This window comes from Trachurus japonicus, chromosome 13, assembly GCF_045865225.1.
Source record: "Trachurus japonicus isolate A0001 chromosome 13, Traja_1.0".
Taxonomy (NCBI): Eukaryota; Metazoa; Chordata; class Actinopteri; order Carangiformes; family Carangidae; genus Trachurus; species Trachurus japonicus.
Genome location: NC_140919.1, coordinates 30,914,477 through 30,937,599, shown reverse-complemented (window position 1 = coordinate 30,937,599; position 23,123 = coordinate 30,914,477). Strand labels below are relative to the sequence as shown.

The 23,123-nt window shown below is 40.5% G+C and overlaps 1 protein-coding gene across 1 annotated transcript in view; it reads left to right on the top strand.

Annotated features, from left to right (window-relative positions):
* LOC146976269 (LHFPL tetraspan subfamily member 6 protein) overlaps nucleotides 1-20,798 on the top strand; it is a 43,577-nt gene extending 22,779 nt beyond the window's left edge. The window contains exons 3-4 of the mRNA XM_085795932.1: nucleotides 15,652-15,750; nucleotides 19,985-20,798. Of these exons, the coding sequence (XP_085652058.1) occupies nucleotides 15,652-15,750; nucleotides 19,985-20,103 (218 nt within the window). The 3' untranslated portion in view covers nucleotides 20,104-20,798. The remainder of the gene's footprint in view (nucleotides 1-15,651; nucleotides 15,751-19,984) is intronic.
* The last annotated feature ends 2,325 nt before the right edge of the window (nucleotides 20,799-23,123 follow it).

Sequence of the window (23,123 nt, the reverse complement as noted above, 5' to 3'; positions counted from 1 at the left end):
GTTCCACACCTGAAAAGAACGATTGAGGACGATTCAGAGGATTGATGAGGAACTAAATAGGCTGTAAGAAAGAAAAAACAATCCCAGCCCGGATCAGTTAGTGGTGGTAAATGGACAAGAGAGGAGGTAGGGGTGGCCCTCCTGTATTTTGTGTGACCTTTTCAGAACGACTCAGAGGATTTCCGTGCCATCTGTACCCTCCGGGTACCAATAATCCCATTGCTGCTACACTCAGCAGTAATGGGTATCTTAAACCTTTGCAACATGCCCCTGATCTTAGTCACACACACTCACTCTCTCTCTCTCAGGACCACACTTTTTTTTCTTTGTTGCTGTTCCCACTGAAATATATCCCATATATCTCCCTTTGTATTTTTTTTTTTTTTTTTACCTCCTCTCGCATTAGTGTCATTGAGCTCTGTTTATGATTAATAGTTAATGCTTACCCTCTGCATTTTTGTGAATATTTTGTCAAACCAAAACAGTTTTTTTTTGGTTCCTTTATAAGAGGATTTGCCTGAAATATTATAGATCACTTTGCTACGCAGAAATGCCTGCTGCTTACATCCTGCAACTAAAACACTCGTAGTCAAATTCAATTATCTGTCCATGCTCAATTCAGACACTTGAAAAACATCAAATAGACTTTCTTCTCCCTTTGACCCAAGCTTGAATGCCTATAGATGTTGTAGTTATTGTTGATGCCCTATCTGGTGCTCTCCATCTTAAAATGCAATTTCACCCAGCACAGATTGCTCTTTATTCTTTCCTATTCTCTCTTAACCCCATCGGCTGAACTTTGAAGTAGTTCTAAATTAAAGTGTGCTGTCTGGGTGTGTTTATTGACTAGGTTGTGCTGTCACTTTTATGCTTATGCGCCTGCCATGCCTGGGCTGTGAAAGAAAGAAAATAAAAAATATATATAAAAAAGCATCCTCCGAGACTGAATACTGTGGTCTCTGCTGAGATGAATTCTATTTTAGCTTTGGCATCGTGACAAAAGCTGAACATGTTGCAAAAAAAAAAAACATAACAGGAATTCCAGTCCTGCTGTGGACAAAGGAAATGGAAAAGGAAAAAAAAAACAAGGATTTATGAATTAATTCTCAGATGTGAGCTGAAAACCCTGTGAGCTCACTCATGCACATGCCTCACTACTACCTCCAAAGTCAGCATTAGTCTTGATGTTGGTGATCTATCCTTGACATCTTCTGTCTCTGGCAACTTAATTTCCACTGTTGTTGTGACAGTCTGGAGACTTCACGGTGTGTCAGAGAAGGTTTAGCAATTTGTTTTTGTTTGACACTTCAGCTTCAGCAGCTTGGTTTCCTGTCAGATGTGTTGCAGCTGCTGGAGGTTCTCTTGCTTTTCTCTTCATGACTGTTCACCTCATTTTCTTCTGCTCTGCATCTCCCCTGTGTGGAAAACCGAAATCTCATGCCCTGACTCTGTTTTTTTCTCTTCTCCTGGTGAATCGGATAGAATGGATGATCAAAGTTTTTCCTCTTCATTGTGGTGGAAAACAGAAAGGGGCTTCGGGAAACGGCATACAGTAGATATCTCCCAGGGAATATGCACTGTGGACTGCCAGAACAGCTCTTCATATCATTTTCCTTTTTTTTTAAATAAGAGTAATTAGTCCTGTAGTGAACACTTTTAAAATTGATGCTGATTAAATATCCTTCCTCAACCAGCAGGAGATCGACCTGAAAAGAAACAGAGAAGTGTAATTGCGATATTAAACCTATAGGGGAAAAGTTTCTGCCTCTTGTTTGATGATCTCATAATTTGAAATGGTTGTCAGGTGGGAGGTGGTGACGAAGAGAGGCTGCAAGTTGAAGCAAAAATAAAACAGCGGAATCAGAGAAACACATCTGCTCTGACTGACAGTCCAGGAGTAAAACCAGAGCTGAGTTGGATTCGTGCACCGTGGCCATCTGCAAGATTCTGTCCTTGTCTGTGATCTATTATCGTGAAGCTTTCATGCACGACGGGGTTTTTGGTGTTTTTTTTTATTAAACTGGGTGAAGTGTGTAAGTGCTTCCCTGAGGAATGATTCATCACCAGCTTGCCAGGACGCAAACCAAAGCTCGCCTTCCCCCAAACATATGAACCACTGGAGCATCTGGAGGAGTTTTCTGCCCGGTGTCCCCCTGGTGTCTGCTGTTCATTCATCTTAACATTGATTTTAATAGTCGGGGAAGTAGAGGGCGGGGGGGGTAGGGGGCTGGGCACAACTTTTGAAGGATGGATGGTCTGTGAGCTGCAAAGTCTGATCTCATTTATATTTTTTTTATAGCTTACAAGCAGAAACACTATATTATAACGCAGCACAACAACACTCCCTCCTGGGTGATGAATTGCAGACACTTGCCTTTGGGGACAATCAAGCCAAAAGTCTCACATTTACCTTTGTTTTTTTTAAGCCACAGTCAGTGCAGGTCTTTGCAATGCTGGCAACAACACAACATGTGCAAATAAAGATCTTAACACATTGACCCCCCCTCCTCCCTCCTCCAACCGCTGTGTGCCTGTGATCATCAGATCAGTTGCAGAGTAAGGACACTGTGACCTTCAGGTTTGGGGGATGGGGCATTTTTTTCCTGTGGAGACTTACCCACTGGGCTGAACTCAACCTCTCCTCCATCAAGAGTTCCCATGTTCCCAGACACTAGTGATTGTGTCTTAATGAATTCACTGAATACTAATCAGGCAGCCTAAGTCCAGGGGGTGGGGCAGGGCTTGACACAGACAAGGTCCTTTATAAATATGCAGCAGATTTTTTCCCCCCGCTCTCATCACATTCCTTCCTTATTTAGAAAACTGCAAAAATGAAATTGAGGTTGTTGCCTTTGAGAAATTTCCTTCAGTCTGGTCTGTTTTGTTACTTGTGTTGCTGTCCCACTTCATCTGTCAGTTAATAAACTTGTTTGTCTCATTATAGAGTTGTGACAATTTGCTTTGATTACACTTGTGTCCTGGGGATACCTAGTGATTGTTTCGTCCTTGCTGACTTCAACTCTCTCCAATTCAGCGTGCTTATATTTCTCTGGCGAGACCCTGTTTATATAAATCTTTCAGCACCACTGGCCAGAGGTTATATCCTCTAACATTAATCAAGACTCAACAGACTTCTAATCTTTTATCCGAGTCCTGTTAGCCCCATGGACAAACTCTTTATGGCTCAATCAATCAGACTGACTAGCTCTGAAATGTCCAGTGGTACATTCTCAGCAGCCTTTGGCTGGCTATTCAGTCACTGTGAGGATACCATAACACTGCTACGGTAATCAACATGGAAGACGAAAAAAAGATTCATTCCCCCAAAAAAAGAGTTCATACATGCAGTGACCTATGATCTTGGACAATCCAGTCGTAAATTGTGAGCAAGAACAAGCCCCTCATAGAACCACAGGCACTCAGATTGATTCAATCAGGAGACATATTGTGGACAAGTGTGTTTGACAATGAATGGGAGCCTTTGTGGACACATGACATTACAGAGGAGGAACTTTTCTGCCTCATCACTGAGAGCGCCGTAATGACACCAAGTTAATTTCACTGCGAGGTTTCACTGTTTCATCCTACAAAGTTGATCTCTAATTCGTTGTCAGTGCAGCAGACCCGGGTTTTTATCTCAGATTTTAAGCTTCTGAAGAGAGTCGCTCATGTTCATGAATACTGATGAAATTTATAAATCTTTATCTGCTTGAAACTTATACAACCTGAGGTCGGGAAGTGATTTGTATAATTGAAGGGGATATCGCTGATGATTTTAATCCCGATGTGAGTCGGCCATGGTCATAATTTAAGTGAAATTCTGGAGCAAATTATCTGCCACATCTTGGTGGAGTCAAAGGTCCACGGTTTCTACTTACTAATCCTATGTAAAGTGAATTTGTTTTAGGCATCCGGTTAAATCTTCTTCTTTCAAACATAACATTTTTCTTCTTTGTTTTTAAAACTGATGGCAGTCGTGGAGAGCATGGAGGCATGCCTTTTGTTGGCATTTTGAAATTAAGTTTTGCTTCGTGACAAACTCTGAACTCTGAAATCTTTGACTTCAATGCAAATCTGAAAACACAGAGATAAGGAGCAGCTAATTGATGCTGTGCCATTAGTCTCGTGTCAACTGAGCATAAAGCAGTAAGAGTGCAAATTCACTCTACCCACCCTGACTGGTGGAGGAAACCTCTGAGCATTGTTCTCACATCTTATTGCATCTATTTTTCTTTGGGTTGTTTTTTTTCTCTTTGAAACATCTTGGTGAGAGGCAGTTTTGCGACGACTCAGGGAACTATTGATTTTCATTCGTCCTTGCTCCCCTACTATAATCTGTGGATTCATGCGATCCATTGACTCTTATGACATGAATGCCTGCAGCTTGATTGAAGCCATATGTTTGTGGGAGGCAGGAGTGTAATAGAGGTGTTAAGTCTGGATTGTCTGAAGCATAGTAAAAAGAAACTTGGCCGGTGCACCATCCTGTTTTAAAGTCTCTCATATTACTGGAAACACATTGCATGCTGAATGACTGGCCCATTGTTCATTCTGCTTTACATCATGGTAGTTCACATTTTCCCTAAATGGACACATGCAGTAAATACATGAAAGCCGTGGATTCATTTCAGATGATTATGGGTGTTTTCTTTATTCCCTATAATCACTCACATAAACTGTTTCAGTCTCAGCCCACCTGAAAGTGCTGAGAGCCCTTTGGGTTTTCATTTTGTCTAGGTTCACACTCACGCAGCTGGTTTAATATCTTCCCCTTAAATGATTTTGATTTAGTCTGCTTCAGGGCGTAACTGACAAAATACTAAGTGTTTATCAAGATGAAGATTTAATGAAGGGGCCTGTCAAAACAGCCAAATAGTCACATTTAGCCAGCACTCTGACCATGTAGCAAAAATAATCAGCAGTTTGGGAAAGGCCCTCAGGCACTCCGCATATTTCATCATGTTTTACCCCAACAGACATTTTTCAGCACCAAAGTGAAATAACTAAGTGTCACTGTCATGTCTCTTTTCCACACAATCAGCGTTAGGAAACGCTGTTTATTCCACATCTTATTTTATTACCCACGGGTTCAAAGGAGCCCGTACGGCATTGTTAAGAAGACAAGGCTTCACCGTCAGGCAGCAGTTTCATCACTAACATTCATCTTACCGTAATAGTATCTGCCTCAATTTACCTCAGTACTTTTTACAGAGATGTCTTGGCAACATAAAAAAGCAAGATAATAGTAAATCTTCATATGAAATGGAATTGGTAGCCTTTGCTTGACATCTGTTTGGTTTCAATCTGTGGAATCATCGGGGCAGAAATAGCTTTTCATCCTTGAGCGGACAGGATAAACCAGATATTATATGATTATGTAGGATCACAATACCATTTCAGTGTTATACAAAATGTCAGAAGCGCACACACGGTCCTGCACAGCCTCTCCTTTGTGTTACCCTATTGTATTGCTCACAGATTACTTGACATGTTACATCATGTGTTCTCATTTCGACTATTTCCCCCTTCCAGAGGGGCTCTCAATGTCACGATAACAGCATGTGATGAAAGGGTGGAGACATTTATACATCCTCACCTTACCTCTGTCTCTCAATCTCTACAAAAGAAAAAAAAAACTTATTTTAGAAAAGGTTCGTTTCCGTGGGCTTTCAAAAGCATCAGCATGAGCTACAGCCAGCAGCTGGTTAGCTGAGCGTAGGATTGGAGGGAGGTACAACAGCTAGTTTGAATGTGTCTAATGACAAAACCCACTTTGATTTTCAAACACACATGTTAATAAATGCTGGCTGCACATACCTGTGCACTCAGGCTGTAATATGTTTTCAATGTAAAATATATACCTATGTTTTTAATATGGTCACATTATTTTCTAAGATTTAAATTTGTCCTCATGTCCTCCTCAGATTAGTCTCTGACTGAGTGTGTTTTTTTTTTACATCACACCCACACAATAAAATGCTGGGAGCAAAAGTGACCTGTTAGTGTAGGGAATATTTGATTTTTGCGAATTAGGTAAGGCTGCTTAAACTCCATCCCAAAGCTAGCTTGGTGTGTGTCCCAGAAGACAGCATGAATTCAGTGGGACGGCACTTTAATATGGAGTACTTTGTACACTTGGCAATGAGAGTCAGTTTTTTCCTCGATCCCTGAAGCGTTGTATTGTCTTTTGAAAGGAGGCTCTTTGTGTTTGCAGTATGGAGCTGCTCACATGATGAGCCCCAGTACTGTCAGTGAGGCATTTTGATGTCTGGCACTGTCTGCGTGGAGGATACTAAAACATTCATTGCATATTTGGATGCTATTAACATAAATATTAAAGAGTAGATTGCAGTGTCTTTGATTTCCCTCTCCCCAGAAGGCCTTGCGTTTGCATGTTTACTGCTCATTGTAAAGGATAATTAAAGCAGGAATGCATCGCTGTAGGTATAGGCTGACTTTTGGACACGTGGCCTCCTGTCATGCCTCTCTGTCAGGCTCCGTCAGTGGGAGGAGGGTGCTGCTCAACACATCAGACATGACCCAGTTAGAAGAGCTACACTTGTAGGACCTATAAAGTAGATCCTACCCTGAGGAGGATTTCCTTACCCTTTGGCTTTGTTGTTCTCCTCACACGTTTCCTTCTTCGCTCCCCTCGCCTCTCTGATGGATGGAACAGCCATCACTTTTTAAATTGAAATTCCGGACTAGCATACCAATAGACATTTGTAAAAACCGTCTGTGGAAGATGCTCCCAGTCCCCTTAGCGTGTTTTCCCACTTCCACTTTGATTTCTTTTTTTTTCAAATTGCTGAAATTTTAGTGAAATAATGCTGAAAAACTGTAAGCTGGCTTTGACTCTATCTTTGTCATGTGAAAGTAAAGAAGCTTATTGTCACCACCCTGCCACCAAGCCCCCACAATGATAATACAGTAAGCCATTAAAATATTGCAAGATATTGCAAAAGCTAATCTTCCCTTTGACTTCGCTGAAAAAACCGAGGCAGCAAATTAATACCAGAGCAGCATTTAGCAGTCAGGTGATCTCGAACAAGGCAGGTTTTCTAATATTCACAAATACTTTGCGCTCATTGTTTCTGATTTTCAGACTTCAGCACAGGTTGACTGTATTTACCAGAGAAGGTTAGAACTGTGCAACAATTAGAAAAAGCTAGAGGAGGAATTTCTCTCAGATGCTGCTAAAATTATTTCCCTTGTGCTTTTTTTGCTGCTTGTTATTTGACTTCTCCTCTTCACTGGAAGGAGGAAGAATGTCCAATTTGCAACGTGAGATCAGAGGAGACATGGCTGAGGTCGCAGAGAGGCGTGGGTTTGTTGCTGGAAAGAGTGAGACATACAGAAAATATCTGCGCCCCCATGTGAAAAGCTCATTCTCCACACACACCCAGAAGATGTTCGCTTTTGAAAGTTATTTTCTTTGTATTCAACACACTCCAGCTTCTGCTTGTGCTCATTTTCTGCACTGTGTTGTGTTGCTGAACTGTAGACTTAATATTGTTCTATTTAGTTTTTTCCTACTTAATACATGGCCGCAGTTTAATGAAGCAGAGGTTCATTGTGCTGTTGTAATTGGTGAGTTTATTAATTACCGGTTGTAGTCGGAAACTGTGTGACAAATGAATGGTGTGATTAGATAAGACCTGCTCTTGACAGAATGCCTGTAGGAAAAGCAATGAAACAGATCAATATAACACAAGCTGTTGTTTCTGCCCAGGGCCAGTGTTGGTGACTGATGGGTGGAGAGAAAAGAGACGGAGTAACAGGAGAGTGGCACAAGCCCACAAACCAGTTCATACTGTACATTGCTTACTTTTACCTGTGTTTTCAAGTAGCTAGTCTTCACTTCAGTTTTGTTTTTTGTTTTTTTTTTACATCACCACAACCTGGGCCTCTACACACTTACTAAGTTTGAAGACTCAAATACACACAAATTGGGAAGGTGGTCCCACAACTAGCACACACCACACACACCATTCATTGTAGATTGACCAATGACTCTGCCTGAGATTGCCTATATATATATATATATATATATATATATATATATATATATATATATATATATATATATATATATATATATATATATATATATATATATATATATATATATATATATATATATATATATATATTTATTTTTATTAACCCCACCACCACCCCCCCTAATGGGGACCTTTTTTTTTTTCTTCTTCTTTTTCTTCTTATAGATTGCCTATATTTAAGGATTCCATTTTAGGAAGCTGAGCATAACAGCTGTAATATAAGCAGAGTGGATGACAACACCTACTTTACATTCTGTGGAGCTCCTGCAGTGGAAACGGACAGTCGTCACATATATTACATAGCAAGAGAAAAGACTGGCAGAACAAACTTATGCTGAAATGTATTGAATTCTTAAAGTGGTTTAAATTACATAATTCATTCACTCATTAGCCATGCTGCTTATCCTGTTAGGGTTGCAGACAGGGGGCTGGAGCAAATCTCAGATGACATTGGATGAGGTCGGGGGCGGGCACACCCTGGACACCAGTCACAGGGCTGACATTTATTTTCATTAGTTACCATCAGTTTTTGTTCCAATCAAATTTGTGGCATTAAGTTGACAATATAGTTCTAAACCATTTTCAACTTAACTGTGACTCAGGTAAGAGACTATGTAAGTGAGTAAAGGGTAAAGAGCTCTGCCTCAGAGAACATGATGTCAGCATCCTTCATTGTCTTTCTGCAAACGTCCTTGACAGCACTTAAAGCCACAGTATACTTAATGTCACGGACAAAAACAGTGGACCGAGGAGAGCGTTGTTCTGTTTGGAGAGAAGGGTGTCTGCAGAAAGACTTTGACAACGGCAGCATCTCCACACTTGATGAGTTTGTGGTGGATGTCACTCCTCTTGTCAAGATGACAGCCAATCATCTTGATGAGCTCTGAGAACGTTAAAGCAATGTGAGCAATATCAGCAAAGAAGAACAAAGAGCAAGGCCTCTTGATTTTAGATCATGGAAAAACCTCAATGGACCACTACTCTATGGTGTTGACGGATGTTAAAGGAACCGCTTATAAAACAAATTGGTCCCAGAGGAAAACTCATTCATTGCAGATAAATCAGGCAAAAAGGCACTACATGCCAAAACAATGAGTGAAGGTAAATTAAAAACCTGTCAACACAATATTGAAGGATGACGTAAGACTATAACCAAAGCAGAGGTCACATGAGCACCAGCAAACAATGAGTCTTGTTAGGTCATTTGAAGGGTGCTGGGATCAAGGAGCGATTGTAAGTGTTTGACATTTTCTCAGGCAGCAAGCACCCCGAGGGAAAAGGGAGAAATTTGTCATGGAGAGGATGGTCACACTCTGAATAAAGTCTGAGTCTGATGTGGGCCTTGTTTGTCTCAGAGCTCTGATTTTATTGGTGTGCTAAATAATACAGTTTCCTGTGTTTGATATTCAAGTTGTAAAGCCATCAAAACACACAGAAGCAGAATCAACAAAAGACTGTGGACTGCAGGATCTTCTGTGCTGTCACCCGTCACACAGCGGTTTGAAGGAAACACAGTCCAACCAGAAAAACATCACACCACAAACACACCTCTCGTTCAGCAGGGTAATTGAGGTTTATCTTCGGGAAGGGAAAACATACCTGTTGTGTTTCGCATGGGAATATTCATTTAGAAAAATAACAAGATAATTGGAAACTACTACTGAGAAAGGTTAGTGTTGCTTTCTCAGACTGTTGGCTAAGTAACGCTTGAATGCCAGCCACTGGCAGCAGCAAGTATTTGTATGCTTCACTGTGCGCATTACATATCACTCGTACACTCCACAAATCCCTCCTTTCTCTGCATCCCCCTCATCCTCCAACTCTCACTGCTCCAGAATCGAAACATTTCAACTGAACCCCCAGATCCTCCTCTCACTCACATGTGAAGGGAAAAAAAAACAACGCAATCCCCGCCTGCAAAAATGCTCACACAGGAGTAAGCCCCCTCTGAGAGCGACTGTGTCAATCCAACTCGAATGACGGGGGAATCAAAAACGCCATACGAGCAGCAGGCATGCCAGCTCTATTGATCTGTACCCTGTGTTTGAAATGAAGGGAGTAAAAAAAAAGAAAGAGACATGCTTGAACATGCAGGCATGGGTCTGTTGACCGATTAGTCACAGGCGGTTTAGGCTGACGGTTCACTGGGAACCTGTCACTGGCTCTGATTGAGGCTCAGCAAAGTAAACTGTGGCTCATGAACACGTGAACACAATCATTTAAATTAGAATAAAGGTCAACTTGTTTATTGATCTGACAAACGAGCCTGCACATGTGGAGCCACCTGAAATACAACAGTTGCGCTGCTGTGATTCTTATCAGCTCTTCTCATACATAAAGGCAGCACTGCATGAAATGTATTTATTTTTTACCATTCATTTAGTGTTAAATCGTATAGATCTTGTCTTTTCTCTGAAATGAAAGTAAGATAAAATGGGATAATTGCATTTCTTTGCAGGTTGCTTCATGCATTTTCTGGAGTAATGGAGCATATTATTGATCCTAATGCTGACTTATTCTGTCTTTTCTTCATTGTTGTCTTTCTGGAAAATCCTTTTTACTTGGGAAAAAAACACATGGAGAATGAGTGGAAAATCCTGACCCATTATTTTTTCAACTCTCTTAGGAACAATTGGATTTTAAAACCAGTATAGACCAGAGGACATGTAGAGGTGGTTATTATTTTTGGCACTGCACAGGCATACCTCCCCAGGTGAGGTGTGGTTACTCTTACATTTCCTTCCTTCTTTCGGATGATCCTCCAAGCCCAAAAGGGAATGTCTTACATTAAGCCGACCCATTCAGGCACATCCCCACTCCAATTCCCTGGCCACCAGAATTCTCTCCAGCTTAGCAGCAGCCTTTTCTCCCTGCCCTCTTTGGCCTTTTGAATGATAACCTTGAATAGTATTGTCTGGGGGCATGAGGGAGGGTAAAGAAATTCCTTGGTTCTTGACAGAGAGCACGAAGGCTTGACAAAAGGCATCAGCACTCCCTAAATCAGAGAATGTGGAGGATATGAAAAGGGGGCAGTTTTTCTTTCAGGTAAAAAGCGTCGACAGAAAAGGATGGGGAACAATAGCGCTGCTCTGATGGGATAAAGCACTTCTCTGTGTGCATTTTTTTAAGCACAAAATGCGATTTCAAAAGTGAGCTCAGCCACGATGATGAAATCAGAGGCAAGCATATGCAGAGGAGAGATCACTATATTAGAGCAGATTTTATGGATTGAACACTGACATGTTGGACTGATTGTATTTGATGAAGCCCCTTTAACTGAACTCTTTCCCAGTTCATAGAATGGTCTTTCAGAGAAGCCATTAGGCCAGAGGTAGTCATTGTGATAACAACCACACAGAGATCAATTGAAACTCGATCTGTGAATAAGTTGTCTGGCCTCTTATATTCTGCACTGCACTCTCTCCCAGTCCCCGACCCTTTCCTCTTCATCTTCACCTCCTCCTCCTCCTCCAACGATTAAGCATCGGCCGGCTGCCATAGTAACTGAAAAAAGACTCCAAAATGGGAAAAGGTTTTACAAACAGTGGTTGTTGGCCAAAAAGCAGCAAGGTAAACAAACAAACCTTCCAGGCCTGTGTGGATAGAGCAGCACTTCCCAAAGAGATGGGGGCATCTTTAAGTTTGACCCCGAGGGGCCCGACCAACGCTGCTGAAGGGAAGCTTGTTATTTTGATTCTCAGTAACCTCCGTGGGAGGCACATAGAAAGACTGCAGACATGGTGGTGGCACCAGATTTCTCACATTTACGATCTTTTACATCCGTCTGTTCTACCATGTCCTGCAGTAGACATGGTCTGCTTATAGCTGCTGTAACAGCCTTCTGGTGACTTCCACCAACTACCCTCATGACAGCTCGCTGGAGTTCTACAACGATTTCATCATGAGACGGCCATCTGCTCGCAGCAAAACAGGCCGCTTGTTTGGTCATGCTGCCTGAAAGAAATAAACCTGTTTGTTGTTTGGGGAGATAAATACAAAGATCTCATTAAGGAGAATTAAAGTGTCTATTCACAGAAGATTTTTAAAAGATTTTGAATATGTATCACCTTGTTTTAACCCCATTAAATGGTTTTTATTATTTAATGACCATTCCATTATACGGTCATTCATATTTTCTTTTAGATTTTACATTAAAGGGTTGAATTGATCAATTTTCTACTGCAGTGTTCAAATTCAGCTTTACTGAACCCATTTCCTTCTAGAAATGAAGTGCCCATGTTGCACAAAGTAAGATTTCATAATCATCTTTGGTTATAAAGGCCTAGGCCTATATTAATACTGTGAAAGTATCAAAGTGCTCTGTTCACAGAGAAACTCACACAGCCTGAAATCTGTTAAAATCTATTTTAATTTGATCACTAAAAAAAAAAAATCCGACCTGCTGTTTATAAGAGCTCCAGAGAAAAGCCTGAGAGAGTAGATGTAAAAAATAAAATAAAATAAAAAAATACACTGAGACGGTTTTTGGTTCTTAAATCCACAAACATCTTCTTATGAGTCAGGACTTCAAATACAAACAATTGAAAAATGCAAAATATGGGACCGTTAACTTATCAAGAAGCATGTGGTTGAGTGCTTATAGGGCGTCCACTGGCTCAGTTGTTCTCAGGCCAGAAATTCCAGTTTAGGGCAAGAAATTCAGTGGGAAATCGCAGAACGATTTCTAGAGAAAACACAACCCAGAATGTCTTCATTTTCAGGGAGTGATAGGAGGTCATGAGAAGGCCTTGCCTCAGTTAAAGGGGGTCACAGGCCAAGAAGGTCGAAGTGCCGCTCTAGCTGACAACCATATGCTAAATGACACAAATCCCCGAATGTGTGTTTGTGCAGATTGGGGCACATCGGTGTCAGCTTAGGAGAGCAAGTAGGACAGGAAGTATCTGTCTACAACAGCACGCATGGAGAATCAGAGCCTGAGGTGGCTTCCTCTCACAAGTCCACACTTTTTTCTAGCAGCTCTTCCAGCAGCTCGCTTCATAAGCACTATGAGAAAGAATGTTTTTCATTCTTGGTAATCGTTCTCCCACATCCCAGTCACCAGCATCCCCTACCTCTGCTTCTCAATAACCCACATAGTGAGTGTGGCGGATGGGATTTGATGGAATTAACTATCCTGGGAAAAAATAAATAAATCAAATAAATCAAATCCCCCCAAAAAAAAGACATTGGACCACATACTGTATGATATGGAATTGAATTACACCTTGGCTTTGTGTTGATATTCCCGTTCACCTGCTCCCACAGTGATTTGTTTCACAATATCTGCTTTAATGGTAACATGCGGGTGCTTCAGCTGATTTCACCCACCGCAGCGGTGTTGCAGGCTCACTCAGTTTATCCCTAAAACCAACAGAAAACAATGACGGTTCATCCAGAAACCTGTTTTTTGTGTGTGTGATTACACAATGGAACTGAGCTCAATTCTTTCTCATGGCAAAACTTCCTCCTACCCTGCAGTCTAGAGCAATTTTCAGCGCTCATGTCATCATCTACCTCATCTGACCTGATGTGGAAACTATGCACTGAAGTTTTTCTTCGCTCATTCTTCTCTGTGAGGTGGCTGCTATAGCAATGAGCAGTTTTGGCCATTTTAACAAAATGAGTTAATCTAAGCATGATTGAGGATCCCCATACATCTTGATTTTTCAAATGCAAATTGTACAGTTTGCTGGAGAGAATAATAATGTTTTTGTGAAACAAAAACCACATTTTTGCCTGTATTATTTTTTTTGTTCCCCTCTGCTGCAAGGAAATTCAATTTGATTACATGCTGCTGTATCTCGCTGCATTACACAACACTTGAAAGAGAATTTCTGATTTTGTTAAATATTAATCATGAATACATTATCGTTCTGGCATGGTTTACAGTCTTTACTGTTACAAATCTGAATCAAAACACGTTTAATAACATTATATAACCGAGCATATTATAATGACTGTGTACGTTCACTTCCTCCTAAATGCATTTTTCTTTACCTTGTAGAATAGTGGGTTTCACGTACATCAGAGCTCCACAGTGACTGCTTACAGGGATTCACATCAAATTCTGCAATGTTTCTTTTGCTGCACTGCTCCGCTACTAAAGGTAGTAATTTTAGGTTTGAAGCAGAAACTCGTCTGAAGTTCTCTTAAGGGTCTGAAGAAGGAACGGCTGAGTTGTTATGTATGAAAATCCCTGGATCCCCTGTGATCCTGAGCTGTAATGACACAGACTTGGTCAGAGCCTTTTTATATCCCTTCATTCTCATCAACATGCCAGAGTTTCATCCGAATTGATTTTCTAGCACAGGTACCATAATCAGCCAGTCTATTGTCCTCCCAGAACCGGGCCGATGACATTCACCGTCCTTTTCGCTTCGACTGGGGAAAACACACACACGCACATCTTCTCCACTTCTCCTGTTCCACCTCAGATGTTAGCCAGTTTGTCTAGCCCATCTGCATTAGCATGTGGATTAATTCCTGCTTGTTATCTGGCCTAGATGTAATAAGGCAGTCCTGGATGGCAGGGGTAATCAGGTTGGAAGGCAGAGCTTTCTTGCCTTCTCTTCCTCTTCTGCCATCCTCACATCCCAAAACTGATAGCAGGGCAGACACATTGGAGGGGATTAAGCTAATGTGATGGCAGAGCCACCTACCAGGGGCCCCCACAGGGTAATTTCAAGAGACAGGCCTTGGCATCCAGGGAATAACTTGTCAAGACCTGGCTATAGGCAAATATTGAGGATATTAATCCTTAATGTAATGGCCTTGACTAGATTTTACTCTTGTCTCTGTGTGCAGCTTTAAGCACAGTCATAAGTCTCTTTAATCACTGACATAAAGCAGTCCCTCAAGGATTTTTCAGAGTTTTACAGTAATTATTGCGTACTAAAAATGCTTGTTTTTTTTCCACTGTTGCTGTCTGTGAGAAATTGCCAAGCCATTTGCATATGTTCGTTGTTCATGCTGCTGGCAGAGAAGCGCTTTGTTTTGTTGCAGTAAAAAAAAAAGTGTTTAAGTCAAAATCCATGTCATTTACAAAGGGATGTCAGGCTTGTTCAGAGGTAAAACCACAGGAACAGGTCAGAGCCACCCGCCCATTAGTATCTGCTGCAAACGGTTGATAAGGTGAATAAAGAGGAAATCACCACCCATTAAGGTCACACACAACACCCTATTGGACGGCAGCAGCTCATCGTCTTTTTGGGGGCATTTTAATTAAAACATAAATGAATGAATGAGTGTCGATGAGGGAATCCACACAAAAGTTTTCTGAGGATTTCACCTTGCTGGGTATCTGTATGCGACAAAGAGGAAAAAAAACTGCTTTGCATTTTTCTTCCTCATTAATGAAGAGATTCTTAAATTATGAAAAACCCACAGGCGAGGCAAGGTCTGAAAAAAACCAATGTAGACCCTCCTCAAAGGGCTGAGTGAACACCTTCATAATGAGACTTTGTCCTTGCTGCCCAAACGACATCTCGTGTTGGTGATATTTCTGAAACACCCCAGTGATTCCTGCCTCAATGACTGACTTTGCTCCTCTTCCTCTTCCTCTCCCTCTTCTTCTCCTCCTCCTCCTCAGGTCTGCTCATAGGGTCGGGCTGTGCTCTCTATCCACTGGGATGGGACAGTGAGGAAGTGCAACAGACCTGCAATAACAGCTCAGACCAGTTTCAACTAGGTAAGATGTCTATCATGAAGATCCATTGTACACACCCCCGCCCTGCACCCAAATTACACACCCATGCTCCAACCTTGACTGTGTAAATTTGTCTCCTGTTTGCTGAATGTTCTGCTTCCAGAACAGCTAAATCTACGAAGTTTCAAAGTGAGAACAGTCTTTATTATTTGGCCTTTGACATTCTGCTTTTTTCAGACACCAAGCAGACACGAGTCTCTGGTACTGTCATATAAAGAAGAGACATGATCCGATGGTATTTAGAATGTGTAATAAAAAGTCAACATAACCTGCAGCTGCTGTCAATTTCTGAAGTGTTTTATAGCTATAAATATGTGCTGAGAATAAGCAGGAGCTCAATTTATGCTTTGTATGCAGCTGGCATTATCAGACCCATCTCGCAGACAGTAATATGCTACTGTATCAGATACTAGGCAGATGGAGCAGCTGTTCATACTGCAGCTTCTCTTTTATTTGTTACCAATCAAATGCTGTTTGACTTCTTTCTTATTTAACGTACATGACTTTTCTTTTTCGAGGACTTAAATTAATTTTATTACCAAACATCAGAACAGCACATGGAGAAATCCATCTGACGTGATTGGAATATTATAATTAAATGTCACAGGTAGAATTTTGATAACCTGTGTAATCAGGGATACAGTATCACGGCTACATTTTGCACACTCTTTCAATTAACATCAATGTCCAACCATGCTACTGTTTGTGCCAATTCTTTCTGACTGAAACTTGTGTTTTTCTTTCCCTTCTTCCACACTCATTAAGGCAAGACAGCACCCCCAAAAATGCCATTTTCCCTTTTTTTGGTTGATTTTGAGATTTTGTGATGTTTTGCTTCTTAATCATGTCTTCTTTCAAACTAGTGGCAATAAAACGTCAATAACACACAATTAGTTGTTTATTTTACTATCATTGTTGATATATCATTCATAGCCAGGTTGAAAGTACATTTTATACCAAAAACATGGCAAAATTTGATTTTTATGGTGGTATTTCCTGATGTATGGGCTGATAAGAGGACATAGCCACAATCCAAGTTTCATGTGAAATGTATCAACAAAATGAAACCACACTTTTGATTCTGGCATCATCCAATATTGGTGATTCTGTTCTTGGCGATATAAATTAGCACATATGTGTTAGCGGCTCATTTGCATAATAAACATAAAATTCAGAAAACTAATACATTTTTTCTTTGTTTTTATGTAGGCTATAACGAACTGGGAAATTTTCCTAGTGATATCTATTAAAATATATTTTTTGCCTATTAGACTGTCTCGCCTTAAGATGCACAGAGCTTCTATGTTCATTGAACTGTATACTATATCTATTAACTCCTGAGCGAAAAGAAGTGTCTTGTCACAAAACAACTAGTTAAGTCCCACAAGAATCCACCCGGAAGGATGTGATTTTCATTACACCTCATAATTACGCGAGGGAAGGTTTTGACCTGACAGTGGCACCAGAGCACTGCTAGACGATGAATATTCATATCACATTTTATGACAATCTAATCAGCAGCTGTTGAGATATATTATTCCGGACACACGTTGGATGTAGATCTGCAATACAAACACCATCCTCAGACACCATTGACAACAAGGCAAAAATAAGAACTATGTTAGCACAGAAATGAAAGTTAAGGGTCTCATATTTTATAGAGGGGGACTTTGATGTCTTTGTTCATCATTAAGCAGGTCTAGGCTCAATATTCATACTGTGGAAGTGTCAAGCAGAGAAATGCACACAGCCTATGGGCCTAATCAGAAACTGAGCCTTAAAACAAGCCATCTGGCTTTTTGTGACTTTGGGATATCATAGCAATGCAGATACTGTTCTTAGCCACATCCCAAGCCCTGCTCACCTGGACACACCGTCCGACCTTGCAGGAGAGACTCAGAGCTTCCTTTCTTTCGATTGGCTGACACCATCCTGTTGTTACTAGAGCTCCACAGAGAAGCCTGAGAGAGCAGATATAAAAGTACACTGAGATGAATTTTGAAACTAAAAACAGCAAATACACTGTGACTTCTTATGATATCAAAACTTCAAAGAAACACCCGAAAAGTATGAAATATGGGACCTTTAAATATGTTAAACAACCTTATGCGTGAGGAACTCTGTATCTCTACTGACATCAAAGAGAAGAAATAGCTCTCCAAATCCAGGCAACATTAAAACACTTGCAGTCATGTTAAGTTATGGATTCTAGCTTCTTTCCTATTCTAACAGCATCTAACTCGAAACCATCTCTGTGTAATTCAAAGACACATCCTAAATACTGACAAATTCAGACAAATCCTACAGAAATAATTGTGTCGAGTATCAAGTTTTCATCTCTTTCAGAAGAACAAGCTGTCAGTACATTTTTAACAAGTGTGTTTGCATCATGGTGCTGTTCCGTGCCGCTGCTTGGCATGATCTGCTGGTTGAAGACAGTTTCAGTTTCACGTCATTCTGGTTGGCGCCATGACAAGACTGTGGTGTTCTCCCATGAGTACAGCGAGTGTCACACGAATGACAACCTCGCCACAACGAAGACTTTGAATCTCTCCTTCACAGACTCATTCATTAATCAGTATGAGACCAGTCAGTGCTAGGGTAATTCAAAGATAACCTTGAATGTAGCTGTGGGACACTTTAATGGCAGGTACGCTCATTGTGAAAAGTAAATTCAAGTCATCGCTGTGGCCTGACAGATTTTTCAAAGTGAGTATTTCTACAACATGTTAATGGATAAACTGCAGCTGCATTATAAAAAGAGAGCAAGTTAATTTTCAGTGTGAGTCCAACATTGAGAGAAATAGCATACAATACAAAAAGAGTGTTTTCAGTTTTGGCTGTTGAGCCAGGTTTCCAGGCTGAGAGGAAGGCTGATATGATTTGTTAATGAGACGCCTCCTCATCCTCCCACCACGCGGCTCATAATTAGATAACTCAATTTAATCACATATTCTTCCAAAATGTAATGTAATGTTTATATTGATAGAGTCTTGATGGCCATCAAACACATTTTCTAAGATTTAGGATCAAATGTAGGTCTTATTTTTGTTTAATAATGCACATAATCTCCTCTGCGGATTATAGAAGGAGCGTGTGGATTATATGAAGGGGCCACTTTATGTTTTAATTTGTGTTTGCTTTCAGCTCCTGGCTCAGTTTCAGCGTCTTTTTTGCCACTGGTGTGCTTTCCAACAGTCTGCATTGTGAGAGTGTGTTTGCCACATACCAGACTGTCTTGTTTGCAAATGAAGTCAAACTATGTTCAGTGCATTTATTTCAACAACGCTAACTCTTTTTCTCAAGAAGAAGGGAAATGTGGTAACTTGAGCAAAAATGTGAAGCAGCTCACAACATTTTCTGCTCCTAACACTTGCGTGACAAGAATAGCATTGTATGATACAGTGCACATAAATAGATCATGAATTCAAGTGTGCATGTTTATTTCAAATTAACCTCAAGTGGCATAATGGGTTATATCATCATCAGGCTGTCACTTTTTCAGACTTTACTTCATTGCTACTCAATAATAAACAGTACACATCCAGCTGTAGGTTACTGCAATCATGTATTAATATTAATTGCATTGCAACCAGAAAAACTGTTTGTATAAGAAGTTAAACTAAATCTTCAGCTCTACAAACATGGGTTTGAAAATATTCTCATGACAAACAAACATGCATCATTCTGTGACACAGTTGTTGTTTTATAACAGATGCTATATGCACAGGACAACAAAAGTAGAGATATTAGATTTTATAACTGTGGGCACAAACATGATAAGAACAATGTAGCTGCAATGGAGGATATAAGATAAACAGTAAAAGTGTGCAGAGTATTAAAAGTAAATGTTGACATAGCAGGACTTGAATGCATCCAGTTTTATATCCTCCTGCAGTTTTTTGAATCTCAATGTTACCCCGTTGAGATTCAACTTGTAAAATTCAGCTTTGCAGATAAGTTTTTTCCCCCTTTCATTATAGAAGTGGCTCTGTGTATGTATAGTAAACAGCGTGGTTCTCTTCCGTTGCGCAGATATTTCGGTGTACACAAAACAAATCAGTTGTTCCTTGGCCAAAGGTTTATCTGCCCAAAATTTCACTGAAATCCTTTCATGGGTTTTTTTTTTTTTGCAGATATCCTGCTGACAGACGGATAAACAGATAAACTAAAGGATGAAAAGACATCACCCTGAACTCTCTGTTCTCCTCCACAGGTTCCTGCCAGATCGGCTGGGCGTATTACTGCACAGGGGCCGGGGCGGCAGCTGCCATGCTGCTCTGCACCTGGCTGTCCTGTTTCGCAGGGAAGAAGCAGAAGCAGTACCCGTACTGAAGAGAGAGAGCATCAGAGAGACAGGGGACAGGCAGAGACCTCAGGCGGTACGACTAAAGGGAGAGGACTCTGTGGACTCACAGCAGTACAGCACACCAGGCACCAAAGACACCAAGTCATTCTGGTGCTCTGCACATCATGGGACTCTACTCATCCGACAACTGCAGGGACTGTTTCATAATGCAGCACACACACACATGGCTTTGAAAACTGGTTCTTCTCTTAAAAGCTGTTCTTAACTGAAAAATATATGGACCAACCCTATTTGTAAAATTGTTACATAGTTATTTCTTTAACAAAAAGAGTATTCTCTTTTCTTCTTTTTTTTATTTGCCTTTCTCTCCTTTGGCCATTGATGTTTATGTGATAGTGTGCCCTGTGATTAAGAGAAAAGTAATATTGCTTCATTGTTCCGTGAAGTGTTTCTGTCTCCTCTTCATATCTCATCCTTGCCTTAAAAACAAAACTGAAATGCAATAATCCCTATAATGTAAAGCAATCCAACACTGGCTGCCTGCTTCCTCAACTCAGTCTTCTCAGATTCCAGAAATCTGAGCATATAGTTTATTTAACACATTCATAAGATGTATGTTGTGTATGATAATGTATTTTATCATATTAGCACATGTTTTGTATTCACTGTTCAAATCGTTCTTTGTCATTATATTTGTTTTGTAAATAAATGTTTATTGAAATTTACAAATGTGAATTGTTATTTCAGTCACAAACCACACCCCTGGGCGAAGTGAACGGACCTACACTCACATTCCTAAAAAGCTTTTCCCATGACCTCTTGATCTCTGTGGTGTTCTCTACATGTGGGAGTCCTTTTTTTCCCCTCCACAATCGATAAAGAGGATAAGGACAAGCAGGGTTGTGAATTTAACTTTTCCCTTTTATTGATGAGGTAAATCCCGTGACTTCTAGTCAGATTATTTGCCTTTTGATCAGGTTACTCGGCGTCAAAGCTTCAGAGTCTTCCAGACAATGCCCGAGATGCAATCACAGCCTGGGACACTGAGTAGCTGTGCATCCATCGGCTTAATGTCGAGGTGTATCTCATACCACCTCGACCTGCCTTCATTGTGTGAATAACAATAACGTTAACCTTTCCCTAGCAATTACCACAGCTGTATGTGTGTCATCGGAGGCATGAGCAACTCCCAGCTTTTCACTTTCTATTTTTAGTCATTCTTTACCCTCACTGTTTTTCCTCCTTTTGATTAACAAACAACACTTCAGAGATTCAACCAAGCCCAAGTGTACAAAGTCAGCTCATTTACAATGCAGCTGTTCTCGATGTATTTGGCCCTCATTACCATGCCCGTTTTCTCACAATGCTCGGCATCCCCCTGATAATGGCAACCCCCACTCCTCTCCATACACAGTTGAGAAATCTCTCACAGTACTTGCTCTGTATATGTGTTGGAAGGGCTCCTCTGCATTGTGCTCTCTCTCTCTCTCTCTGATCTTCTGAGCTGATTGATATCACCAGTGATTGTTACAGTGTCAACCAGATGCCTCATCAGCAGACGCTGACACATTGGGGTCAAGTTGGAGCGTTCCCTCCTTTATACCAGTACCCATACCTCAAACTGACAAAGTGCACCATGAAATCTGAAGTCTTGTAATTCGTGGGCGGCCGATTGTCTTAAAACATGCAAAATGTGTGGTATCCAAGAAGAGCGGCTTCTCTCATCAGCTGCTGATTAAATGGAAATTACTTAACTCTTGAAGGTAATGTGAATTTAGAGCCACTGTTTGCTGTAAACACTCCGATGTGTGTATTTTTAATGCTGCAAGGAACACACACTGATTTATACTCTCCTCCTCTCTGCTTTGGTAGAGACACAAATCTAAGACAGATATGTCAAAGCCCAGAGTGATAAAGCCAAAACTGTCAGCATGGTCAGATAGCAATAAAGAATTATAGATTTTTTTTTTTTTTTTTGTAATTTTTTGAGTTGAGTCTTTGATACAAACCCCCTGTGTACCTCTGCAATGTCTAGAGCTAAAAAAAACAAATGCTAAGTAACTAAAATTTACCTAAATGACAATGATTCACTTTTCTTTTTCATTTATGTTCATAATATTTGATCTTTAGGAAAACCAGGACATATTTACAGTGCTTGAGATCTAGCCTAACAAAATACAGATTTTGTTTTTGTTTCTTTTTCCTTGTTATTTTTCTTTAACCTTGAATGAAAATGTCCTGAGAGGAAGAAAACATGAGGGAAAATCAACATTGACAATAAAACCACTGAGTGAATGCCACTGAGGTTAGAGCACGGCATTGGTTGAAAACACCCAAATTGTGCGCTGAATGTTTTAATATAGTTGGAGCAAATATTATTTAAGGGAGAAAGAACTGAATCACCTTTGGAAAGTTCAGCCTTGGCAGCCAGTTAGAGACTTCTTCATCAATTAATTCTTTCTAATTAATTTTTTACCCTGACACTTCCCCAGTGAGATAATTACTGCCCTTAAGAGCAACTATGTTTAAAAAGGGTTTTGTGCTACTATAACACCAATCTCCATAAAGATATTGCATAATTGATATTGCTGGAGGATAGCATGATGGGGAGTGATATCGAACCTGTAGAGCAAAATAAGAGCTTGTCATAGTGGTAACCCCAGTAGTCATTGTGTCAGTGTGTAATAGTGTAAGAGCATTGGCTGTGGATTAGATAATACTTTGATGGGTAAAAAAAAAAAAAATCAAACTTCAAAGTATCCACAGCAAAAATAACTAAAACAACTAAAATCAAACCCACATATTTTGTTCTTTGTCTCCCACTGTGTTTAAAGGAAGTGCCAATTAGCTATATCCATCTGAGATATGGCCGTTGCCAGGTTTATACAGACAGAGAAATAAAGGAAATCCATGATAACAAACACCAGACAATCTGCATGAGCGGAGAGGATCAGACACTGTTACTCAGAGCTCTCACACAGGAATAGACAGACTACAGCTCAGGGTTCAGTGGTTCACCTGCAGGGATGCAGAGAGGCTGTGGGTA